Source organism: Alligator mississippiensis, chromosome 5, assembly GCF_030867095.1.
Source record: "Alligator mississippiensis isolate rAllMis1 chromosome 5, rAllMis1, whole genome shotgun sequence".
Lineage (NCBI taxonomy): Eukaryota > Metazoa > Chordata > Crocodylia > Alligatoridae > Alligator > Alligator mississippiensis.
In genome coordinates, this window is record NC_081828.1 from 65219495 (window position 1) to 65231870 (window position 12376).

Below are 12376 nucleotides of genomic sequence, written 5' to 3' on the forward strand. Positions count from 1 at the left end.
GGTATTTGCCTATAAGAACTGTACAAATAATTCAAGCAACTAAAGATCACTGGCTGGTACAAAGATGCCTCAAAATGTTGCCTTCTTTCTCCTGTCAAACTCTTTGTGCCAGGGTCTAGATTGAGGAATTCCCACTATCAGCTAAACTGCTTTTCTGGATGTTTTGTTCAGTCACAGCAAGGCAAAGCAATGGAGTAAGAGGTAATTTGACCTCCATATCTAAATGGGCTATGTGGAGAAATAAAGTGACTGGCCAATCTCTGAGTTTCAGGACAGTGTCAAATTCTGGGCTACATTCAGATTTTCCTGAAGACCCTCTGAAATGGGACTTTCATTCCAAATCTGATTATTTGATCTTGGGAATGTTGCCAAGAAGTCATGCAGTGGACACAGCAAATTGTTACCTGGTGCTGCATGCTTCCAGATTAGGCTATAGCCAGAGATCCCGGGAGCATTCACTGAACTGGTTAATTGAAATCCATGTAGCAGTAATTGTGGCAGCTGTACAATAATAGACAGCCCAGTAGCAATGGCAACAGCTTATATGTGAACAAGCATCCCAACATTTGTACAGTTTCCAATAGTCCAGGAGGAGCCCAATGACAGGGACCTCAACTCTATCAAGTCATTCAATATAGTGAACTTGCAAAAAGTGGCATACACAAGGACTTTGAAGCATTCCTTGTGAAATTCAAGATGTTGTCAGTGGGAGCACAATAGCTAAATGAGCACTGGGTGTCTTATTTAACCATCGTAGCCTACTTCCCAGAGCCTTGAACTAGGGGCTGCCCATCTGTGCTCCTAGAACAAGCCCAGCATCTTAGATTATCAAACACCAATAAAAAATACTGCATCCCCTCAACAGGCAAGATCGGGTGGCTGAAAGAAGCATCACTAGCTCAAATCCAAACCTGAAATCCAGACTACACTCATATAACTATGCTTCACATGTTTAAATGATTTACACATTTTTTTCAGAGTTGGAGGAAAAGGTTGGATCACAGAACCATAGAGAAATAGGGCTGGAAGGGACCTCATGAAGTTTTTTAATCCATCCCCCTGATCAAGGCAGGATCATCCCTAACTAAATCATCCCAGCCAAGTGTCTGTCCAACCTGCTCTTGACAATTCCAAGGAGGGAGATTTTTCAACTTATCTAGGTAGCCTGTTTCAGTGCTTGACCACCTTCATAGTCAGAAAGATTCCCCTAATTTTCAACCTACATTTCCTCTGCAGCAGTTTGAGGCCATTTCTCTTAGTCCTGTCCATGAGAGCCACAGAAAAAAGCCCATCTCCATCCTCTCTACAAATACCTGTCAGGTTTCATAGTTGGTAGGGTCGGAAGGGACCTGAGCCGATCATCAAATATGACTCCCTGCCACGGGCAGGAAAGAATTCTGGGGTCAAATGACCTTGGCTAGGTGGTTGTCTAGCCTCCTTTTGAAGGCCCTCAGGGTAGGGGCGAGCAACACTTCCCTTGGAACTTGGTTCCAGATCCTAGCCACCCTGGCTGTGAAGTAGTGCCTGCTGATATCTAGCCTTGAATCTATTCTCCGTCAACTTATGGCCGTTATTCCTTGTTACTCTCAGTAGTGCTTGGGGGAACAGGGACTCTCCCATTGCCTGCTGGTCTCCCTTGGCCAGTTTATAGATGGCCACCAGATCCCCTCTCAGCCTTCTCTTGTGGAGGCTGAGCAGGTTCAGGTCTCATAGCTTCTCCTTGCAGGGCCTGCCCTGTTGTCTCCTGATCATGAGAGTGGCCCTCCTCTGGACCCTTTCCATGTTGTTCACATCCCTCCTGAAGTGCGGTGCCCAGAACTGTATGCAGTACTCCAACTGCGGCCTGACCAATGTCACATAGAGGGGGAGGATCACCTCCTTGGACCTGCTCGTGATACATCTGTGGATGCATGACAAGGTGCAGTTAGCCTTACTGACTGCGTCCCTACACTGTTGGTCCATGTTCATTTTGGAGTCTATAATGACTCCAAGATCCTTTTCTGCCTCTGTGCTGATGAGAAGGAAGTTCCCCCAGCCTGTAAGTATGCTGCTGATTCCTTCTCGCTAGGTGCAGTAACCTGCACTTGTCAGTATTGAGTATTTGAAGACTTTTCAAATCTCCTCTCAGTCGTCTCTTCTCCAGACTAAATGTACATTTTTAGAAGTGCTCTGGGGGTGTTGATGGTGGGAAGGCAGGGAAAAGAGGCTTTAATTAGAGCAGCTTGGAGAGCCACTTTAATTAATGCACCTACAGCATATCGTGTATTCAGCGCTCCATGCTTCAAAATGGCAATGAGGGGGGAGCTTTAACGAAAGTTAATTTGATGAGTTTTCATTAAAGCACCCCACCGCCATTTTGAAGTGTGGGGATGCTGAATACAAGAGATGCAGAGGCTGCAGGAACATGCTAATTAGCACACCCCAGCAGACTCGAGTAATCAAGTCTGCTCCAATGCACTGTAGTTACAACACATCACAGCAGCATCCCAGGCACCTCAGGCCTACTGAAATAGTTTTCCAATATAAACATAGAGGAAGGATATGCACAAGAAGAATGGGAAGCAATGTTTTTAGCCCATTTAGCAACACCTTAAAGCATGATTCAGGCATAGATAGAGAAATGTGATGAATCATTCCAAAACAAAGTACACAGCACAGATGCTCTTCTCCAATATGGAGCTTTTGGGAAAGATGAGTCTCCCTTGAGGACCAGCACTTTTTGGACCACTCTGCACTCAGACCCTGACCAGGCTAGAAGGAGGATCCAAAACTGGTCTGATTATCTACTTTGTGTTGAGGATGAGCCTTTTGTTATCCCAATTGAAATCCACAGATTTTCAGTCAAGTTATCAGCCAACAGCAGTCAGTTGGCACATGCTCAATAAGACTTGTTAGAGCTTGATTATTCTAGCCTCCAAAGGCGGTACATGTTGAATCCCAAGACTGGAGAGGCTGAGCTGGACTTTCTCTACAATGGCTTTTCCTAGTTCTGGGACCACAACACTCAAATCATTACAAGTGAGAGGCTCTATGGCACTATTGTTGTGCCTCTCACTATGGATGAACTCGTGGAAGAAGATATGCACCGTATGATGAACATTATTATTATTACTATTTGCCATACTGAACACACAAAAAAAATACAAAACAAACAAACAAACAACCACATGGCTCCTTTCCTAGAGAGTCTGACCTCTAAATTAAAGGTATAAAGTAACAACTCAGGGAAAGAAAGGTTGAGGATTATGGCACTATGATTGTGCATTTCTTCATCTCAGGAGCAGGCACTTTTATATAAGTCATCTTTCAGAGTTGGTATTTCTTTATTATTTTAAGCAAACTTTAATACCACAGTTACGGTTTTTTGACCAGAATATAAACACTTACTGTCAGGGATACACCTTGGAGTAGGCCACCAACCATTTTTGGTGCATGTAACAGTGCGTTGCTGATTCTCACGGTTGTTCTCTGAATTACATGAATAGGTAATTCTGTCATTTATTTTGTATGATGTTTTCCAATAGCTTGAGTGGAATCTGCCATTTGCCAAATTATCCACAGGACAAGTTACTAAGGAAAAAATAGTTAAAGCCCAGTTAACAGGAGGAAGTCAGGAGTGGGATGTTTGGGTACAGAAACTGGAGAAAAAAGCTTTAAAAAACTAACTTGGTACTAGAAGAAACTGTAAAAACAAATCCATCCTGCTGCACAAGACTGTAGCACTTGATTTAAAATTTTATTTTAATTCTAAACCTGAATCAAACAACATGCTTTTTAAAAGGCTATTTACCGGTAACAGGGAACCAAGTGTAGGAGCATGGAGAGGCTAACGAATATAAACAAAAACGTATGGACAGAATACTGTCTGTATTGTAGGAAGAGAAACAGGGAACAATTAGGGCTGGATGGATAAGGAGAACTCCTGGCAAGGTAGTAAAATAGGTTAGGAAAACAAGGAACTGGTCTGGATTGTAAGATGGACACTCTTGTTTATTTTATTGTCCCCAAAAATAAAGCTTTGCTTTTTATGAAAAGTTCCTGTCACAGAAAGTTTAAAATTGAAACACTACACACGGCACAACACGTGGGGCTGACAAAGGTCAAAGCTGGTGGTGATATATTTACCCTACAGGTACTTGGCTCAGGAACATGCACCATCAAGACAGATCACCTACTGAGTCTGTATTTTTGTATTTATCCTAAGGAAATTATGACAATAACAACTATAGAATTTAGGCAATAAAACACAGGTGCTTCTTATTCTCAGGGATACATCTTGGAGTAGGCGACCAGCCATTCTTAGTGCACATAACCCTGTCTTGCTCATTTTCAGGGCTATAGCCCTGGTCACATGAATATGAAATTGTTGCACCTTCTCTGAATGTTCTCCAATAGCTATAGCCAGTTTTACCATTTTCCAAATCCGGGACAAAACATATTTCTAAAGTAAAACAGATCACATAGGGTTAATCACCAGAAGTTGGGAGTGTACAACCAGCGCTAAGAATTAGAAAAAAAAGTTCTGTGCCCAGCTCCTTGCAGCAGCGACAGCCTGTCTGGAGCTGGGGCAGAGCCGTGACCCCCTGCATGTGTGCCCCTGCCCGGAGAGTGCAGGCTACAGATTGTGGTTCTTCCCTGGCTCCAGAGCAAGCATTTTTTTTTTTTATTGGAGTTGGCCAGGGACTCTATTTCCCAGCAGCACTGGAGCAGCCCCCTGCGGAGCTGTGCTGTGGCTGAGGCTCAGGTCTCCTTGGAGACCAGAACAAGCCATGTGGGCAGGGGTGGCTGGAAAATGCAGTCTGCAGCCAACCAGCAGCCTCAAGTTTCCTCATCCCTGACCTAGAGCGCATTATGTATTCAGTGCTCCATGCTTCAAAATGGCAGTGGGGGGCACTTTAAGGTTCATTTAATGAGCTGTAATTAAATCCATAATTAAAACCCCATTTTGAAGTGTGGGGACACTGAATACATGAGATGCAGTGACTGCAGGAGGTTGCTAAGTAGCACGCTCCAGCAGACTCGAGCAATCCATTCTCCTCCAATGCAGTGTATGTACAATGCATCACAGCAGCATCCCTGAATGTCTATAGACATCCAATAACCCTAGTTCTTTCAGCCTTTCCTCATAAATCTAGCTTCTCAGGCCTCTGTTAATTTTTGTCACTGTTGCTGAACTCCTTCCAATCTGTTCACACCCTTCTTGAACGGGGGCCCAACACTGGGCACAGTACTCCAAGGGAGCTGCAACCAGTGCTGAGTGGAATGGAAGAATCAGCTCCCATGATTTGCAAGTGACATTTCTGTTACTATAGCCCAATATGCTGTTGGGGGTTTTTTTGAAACTTTTAGCTCTTATTCAGCTCCTGGTAATTAGGGTTGTGCAAAACAGAAAAGTTTCATTTCAACCACCATTTTGACATGTCAACAGAACTGGTTCATTTCAACTTTTGTTTCAAGTCAGAACGGCTGTTCTGTTTCGTTCCGTCGAAACATTTTGCTGTTTTGACCCTGTTTCGATGTTTCACCCATAGGATATAATGGGAAAGGTTGAAACAGGCTATAACTTTGTCATTTCTGGCCAGATTTGGATGAAACTTGAAGGAATGGTAGCCCCTTATGAGGGCATGATGCATGCCAAGCTTCAAGGAGATAGGTGCAGAGGGGGTTCATAGAAACTTCACCCCAAAATCCTGAAAGCAAAACTCGTATCGTGTATGTGTTAAGACACAGTGGGGTCAAAAATGCAGGAGTGGTAGCCCCTGCTGAGGCCACAAAGCCTGCTAAATTTCAAGGAGATAGGTGTAGGGGGGTTGGGAAAACTGCACCCCAAAATCGCTTCATTTCAAGGCTCTTTTGGCCATATCTGTTTCTTTTCAATTTTGTTGTTTCAACCTCGAAACAGGTAGAAATAGCATCGAAACAAAAGTGGTGGCAAAATTTTGCACAGCCCTACTGGTCATCAGTAACCCCAGGTCCTTTTCTGTGGTACTGCAACCTAGCCAGCCACTCCCCAGTTAATAGTTGTGTGTGCAATTATACCAGGAGCAGGTAATTATTTGGGCCCATTGAAAAGATAGGGCATTCTGGGGAGCTGCCTGGGCTGGTCAGTAGGGCTGTGCAAAGCTTCAGTTGCTGATTTCATTTGGAGGACATTCAGCCTGATTTGGCAGCTGAATCTCTGAATCTGAATTGAATCAGGAGGCCAATTAAAAGGTCCAAATATATTCAAAGCCTCCAAATTGATTCAGTAAAGATCTGGAGAAGATTCAGAGATTCGGAGAGTCCCTGCTCACCACTGAAGGAAGCTGGACCTAGGCTCTGTGTAGGTAAGTAGGGGGCAGGGAGGGGGCTGGAGGAGCAGGGAGGGGGCCATGGCGGGATCCCCACCAGACTCCAGCCTGTACGAATGCACTGTGTTTCCTGTTACACTTCCATCTGGAGTAGTGTAACCGATGAGACATCTATAGGTTGTTTTCTCATATATGTTAAATATGTCCTTCTTTTCAGTGAAATAACCATGAGTTATGTCTATTTTTTTACATATAACTGAAACAAAAGAAAAGAAACAGAGCTAACTTAATCTAAAATACTATTAAAATGCTTTTTGGCTTTTTGAAAACTTAAGGTGACTTTGAGAAGACATACAAATGAAATAAACTATTTCATTTTTGAAAAACCCATCTATTCATTTAGCTCAAGTTAACATTTTTGAAAGAGGGTGAGGAAGGCAAGAAACCATCATCCAGGTGTTCACACTGATCCCATCATTCCTGATATTCTTGTACAAACTGATATAAAAGTTGGGTGGGTGGAAAATGTCCAATTCTCAATTCTGTTGGGAAAAGTTCCCTGTTTATTATAAATGGTTTGCATAGAAATACTGTATGTTCTACCATATAACATGCATTATTTTCCTCCAGTTGAGCAGGGGTAAATTGAGATGTATATTATATGCAAGGAAAAGGGCTCCCTACACATCCATACATTTGGACAGGAAGGGTGTCGGGGGGGGGGGGGGCAGAGCAGTGGCAGCATTAATACCTGTAGCTCTGGAAGCCATGGCAAATAATGCTACCACCTCTCAATCTTTTTTCCCTCCCTCCAAATTTCTGGACCTGTGGGAAGTTCCTCTCCCCATCCATGGGCTGGATTAGGAGGCTGTGTGAGGATGGTTTGGGGCTGGAACTGGCATGCCAGGGCTGAGTCAACACACAGTCCTCCACCTGGACCATGGTCACAGCTTCAGAGTATGGCCCTGGAGCCAGTGTGCTAGATTGACCCCATCATGCAGCCCTGGAGCTAGTATGCTAGAGCAGGCCCTGCCACCCAGCCACCCAGCCCCAGTATCTGCACACTGAATTGGGCCCTTCCACATAGCCCCTGCCCCTGGCAGGAAAGAGGACCAAGGTCAGATGACTCCAGCCAGGTGACTATCTAGCCTCCTCTTGAAGACCTCCAAGCTAGGTGATAGCACCACCTCTCTTGGAAGCCCATTCCAGATCCTGGCCACCCTTACTGTGAAAAATTTCTTCCTAATATCTAACCTAAATCTACTCTCAACTAGTTTACACCCATTATTCCTAGTTGCTCCCTGGGGCACCTTAGTAAACAGTGCTTCCCCTCTTCTCTGTTGACCTCCCCTAATAAATTTATTGGCAGCCACAAGATCTCCCCTCAGCCGTCCCTTGTGAAGGCTGAAGAGATTTGGCTCCCTCAGCCTCCCCCCGGAGGGTCTATCACAAAGGCCACTAATCATGCGAGTGGCCCTCCTCTGGACCCTCTCGAGATTCCCCGCATCCCTCTTGAAGTGCGCCGCCCAAAACTGCACACAGTACTCCAACTGCAGCCTGACCAGTGCTTCATAGAGGGGGAACATTACCTCCTTTGTTCTATTAGTCATGCACCTGCTAATGCATGATGAGGTGCGATTGGCCTTGTTGATGGCCTCATTACACTGCCAGCTCATGTTCATCTTGGAGTCAGTTATGACTCCAAGATCCCTCTCTGCCTCTGAGCTGCTAAGAAGGACACTCCCTAACCTATAGGTGTGCTGGGGGTTCCTCCTTCCCAGGTGGAGTACCTTACATTTATCTTTATTAAGTTGCATCCTATTTCTCTCTGCCCATTGATCCAACCTGTCCAGGTCAGCCTGAATCTGCTCCCTGCCTTCCAGTGTACTAACTTTGCCCCATAACTTGGTATCATCAGCGAACTTGGAGAGGGTGCTGTCCACGCCCTTGTCCAAATTGCTGATGAAGATATTGAATAATATCGGTCCAAAGACTGAACCCTGTGGGACCCCACTGCCCACCTCCCTCCAGGCCAAGAAGGAACCATCCACCACCAAACTGAGCAGGAGTAAATTGGACTAAATTGAGATGTGCATGATATGCAAGGAAAAGGGCTTCCCACACATCCATAAATTTGGGTGGGGGGTGGGCAGAGCAGTGGCAGCATTAATAGCTGTGGCTCTGGAAGTCAAGGCAAATAATGCTGCCACCTCTCACTCCTTTCTCCCTCCCTCCAAATTTGTGGACCTGTGGGAAGCTCCTCTCCCCAACCAGGGGCTGGATTTGGAGGGTGTGTGAGATTGTTTTGCAGCTGGAACTGGCATGCAGTCTGAGTCAGCACACAGTCCTGGACCACGGAGCCAGTGCACGGTCCCAGACTCAGAGCATGGCCCTGGAGCCAGTGTGCTGGATTGATCCCAGCATACAGCCCTGGAATCAGCATGCTAGAGCCGGCCCAGTCATGCAGCCCATGTCTGCATACAGGATTGGACCCTGCCACATAGCCCCTGCTCTGGTACATGGCCCCCAGTCTAGACTCCAGCTTCAGTGCGTGGCTCCAAACCACCCACTCCAAGCCTCCAGCACACAGCTCCTAGTCCATGGCCCCCAAGCTGGCACACAGATCCCAGCCCCAGTGTGCAGCCCCTAAATCCAGATTTTGTCTCCTTGTTAGGACCTTTCAAAAGTAGGGTGCATGTTTTCTAGGACTTTTTCTAAAGGAGCCTTAGATCTATAATGTACTTCACAAATGAAAAGGGACTTCTGCATGAAATGCAGCCCTATATATATATCCCACAGCATGACCACATAACCTGCCTTCTTGAGATACTTCCACCCCCACTATGATATACTTCATCTCCAAGCAGTGGTATACCTTAGGACTACTACCAACAGGACATTTCCTTCTGGGCATTCTCTGCCTGAATTTACTAATTTTTGAAATACACTGTACCTCTTTTCGTACATATCTGGGAGGTTACAGATGGGGAGGGAACACAAATTTGAGGAAGAATGGGGATGTTTGTGTATGTGCCTGAGTTCTCTTATAGTATTTGGCTGACTGGAATGGTTTGCTAAACTTTAAATTCCATATGGAATATCGAATGATGGCCAAGCACCTCAGGTCTACTGCAGCAGTTATCCAATATAACCATAGAGGAAGGATGGGCACAAGAAGAATATGAAAAGTTGCATTTAACTTATTTAGCAACACCTTAAAGCATGCTTCAGGTGTAGATATTGAAATGTGCTAAATCAACCCAAAAGAAATCACACAGCACACATGCTCTTGTCCAATAGGGAGCTTTTGGGAAAGATGAGTCTCCTTTGGGTACCACCGCTTTTTGGACCACTCTGCATTCAGGCCTTGACCAGGCTAGAGGGAGGATCTGAAACTGGGGTCGGGTATCTGCTTTGTGTTGGGGATAAGTCTTTTTTTTATCCTTATGGATCCTTATGGAAATCCACAAATATTCAATCAAGCTATAAGCCAACAACAGTCAGTTGTCAAATGCTCAATAAGACTTGCTTGAGCTTGATTATCCTAGCATCTGAAGATTTCTTCTGCACTGAACATGTTCAATCTTAGGATTGCAGAGGCCGAGCAGGACTTTCTCTACAGCAGTTTTTGTAGCACTGGAACCACAACATTCAAATCACTACAATTCAAAGGCTGCATTATTATTGCCCCCTCTCTATGGATGAACTTGTGGAAGAAGATGTGGACAGTAGGTTGGACATTATTATTATTACTATTTGCCATACTGATCACAAAAAGACAAAACACAAAATGCAAAAACAAACAAACACGTGGTTTCTATCCCAGACAATCTGACCTCTAAATAGGAGGCATGAGGTAAAACTCTGGAAGCATCTCAGGAGCATGCACTAATATATGAGTTATCTGTTAGAGTTGGTTGTTATCTATTTTAAGCAAACTTTAAAGCACAGCTATGTTTTTAACCAAGGTCCAACAGAATATAAACACTTACTGCCAGGGATACACCTTGGAGTAGGCCACCAACCGTTCTTGGTGCATGTAACAGTGCGTTGCTGATTCTCACGGTCGTTCTCTGAATTACATGAATAGGTAATTCTCTCATTTATTTTGTATGATGTTCTCCAATAGTTTCTGTGGAATCTGCCATTTTCCAAATGATCTGCATGACAGGTTGCTGAAAAAATAGTTAAAGCCTATTTAGCAGGAGGGAGTCAAGAGTGTGATGCTGGGGTATACAGACTGGAGCTAGTTAGGAATTAGAAGAAACTGTAGAAAGAAAAACACCCGCTGCACAAAACTGCCACACTTTATGCAGAAAGACCTTTATTTCCAAACCTGAATCAAAGAACTTGATTTGTATAAGGTTGTTCATGGGCAGCAGGGAACCAAAGGTAGGAGCACGGAGATCCTAAGGAGTAAAGGCAAGAAAAACCAAACCTAAGAGTACTATCTATATGGTAGGAGGAGAAGCAGGGAACAGTTAGGACTGGATGGAGAACAACTCTGAGCATGGTAGTAGGATAGGTTAGAAAAACAAGAAACTGGTCTGGACTTTAAGATGGACATTCAATTATACCCAGAAGATAAGCTTTGCTTTTTAGGAAAAGTTCCTGTCACAGAAAGTTTACAATTGAAATACCACACATGGCACAACAAGTGGAGCTGACAAAGGTCAAAGGTTGTGGTGATCTATTTACCCCACAAGTCCTTGGCTCAGGAACATGCACCATCATGGCAGGTCACCTACAGAGTTGTTATTTTGTATTTATCCTAAGAAAGTTATGACAATAACAGCTATAGAGTTTAGTTAATAAAACACAGGTACTTCTTACTCTCAGGGATGCATCTTGGAGTAGGTGACCAGCCATTCTTAGTGCACGTAATCCTGTCTTGCTCATTTTCAGGGCTATAGTCCCGCTTACATGAATATGAAGTTGTTGCACCTTCTCTGAATTTTCTCCAATAGCTATAGTAGATTCTACCATTTTCCAAATCCAAGACAGGACATATTTCTAAAGTAAAAAGTTTACATACGGTTAATCTTAGGAAGTCAAGCATGTACAACTGGGGGAGTTGGGTGGTGTGGAGGGAGGCAGTGGAAAAGTTGGTTGGGGGAGAGGTTGGAAAACAAATCTTTAAAATATCAGCTAAGAATTAGGGAAAATTTTCAAAATTAAGCTATGTGCTGCAGAATAGTGGTACTTAATACCAGGAAATCTTCATTTTCATATCTGATGCCCTCCCAGCTCTGTGATTGCCCACTGGGGGATCCTGGATGCGCCCCCCCCCAAACCCAGAAGGCACCAGTCACTGAGCCGGGGGCAGTACGGGGGCACCCGCTTGTGCTCCCCAGCAGACCCAGGAGTGGACTGGAAATGCTTCTGGTCCACTTCCAGGTCTGTTGCCACGCAGGGAGGGTGGCAGGGGGAAAATACCACGCATGCTTCTGGGATGCTCCATCCACCCCAGCCCAGAATTGGGCTGAATATCCGCCGAATTGAATCAGGGACTGAAGTTTTGCACAGCCCTACTTTGCACAGAGAACAATATCATATAAGGTGCAAGGCTGTAGAAAATCTGGTCTAATACAGCAGACATCACCTGACTTAGCCTCACCCTCAGATGACTTCTGAAATGTATTATCGTTTACACTAACCATGGCCTAATACATCTCTGAAATATTGATCTCTAGCATTAGCCTCAAGAAGACTTCATGATACTGCTCCCTTACATTATTTTACTTCAGGTATTCTTAGCTTTCTCATAAACTCAGTCTCTCAAAATAAACAATGCAGGAATACAAACCAGGCTGCAAAATCCAAATGGCACTGGATCTCCAAGCTCACAGGCATATCCATTTCATAGCTCTAGATTTACTCTATGGTCAGGGTCAGGCAGTAACTGAAAAGCTTTTTGAATTTATAACCAAACCAAAAGATGTGAATAAAGATCATTTACATCATGCCATCTTGATGTAACACTGCTGTAGAAGCATTGCTAGATCATAACTTCAAACTGTGGTAAAACCTGGTCACAAAAGAAAGCCAGCTTTTCCCAATTTTGTGCAGGGCATGGGCTCTGAGAC

The 12376-nt window shown here is 44.4% G+C and overlaps 1 protein-coding gene across 2 annotated transcripts in view; it reads right to left on the minus strand.

Annotated features, from left to right (window-relative positions):
- LOC106739258 (complement factor H-like) overlaps positions 1-12376 on the minus strand; it is a 45402-nt gene that overhangs the window by 5479 nt on the left and 27547 nt on the right. For both annotated transcript variants that reach the window (XM_059728428.1, XM_059728429.1), the window contains 3 exons: positions 11124-11303; positions 10283-10465; positions 3388-3570 (listed from right to left, as the gene is read on the minus strand). In XM_059728428.1, coding sequence (XP_059584411.1) covers positions 3388-3570; positions 10283-10465; positions 11124-11303 — 546 coding nt within the window. The remainder of the gene's footprint in view (positions 1-3387; positions 3571-10282; positions 10466-11123; positions 11304-12376) is intronic.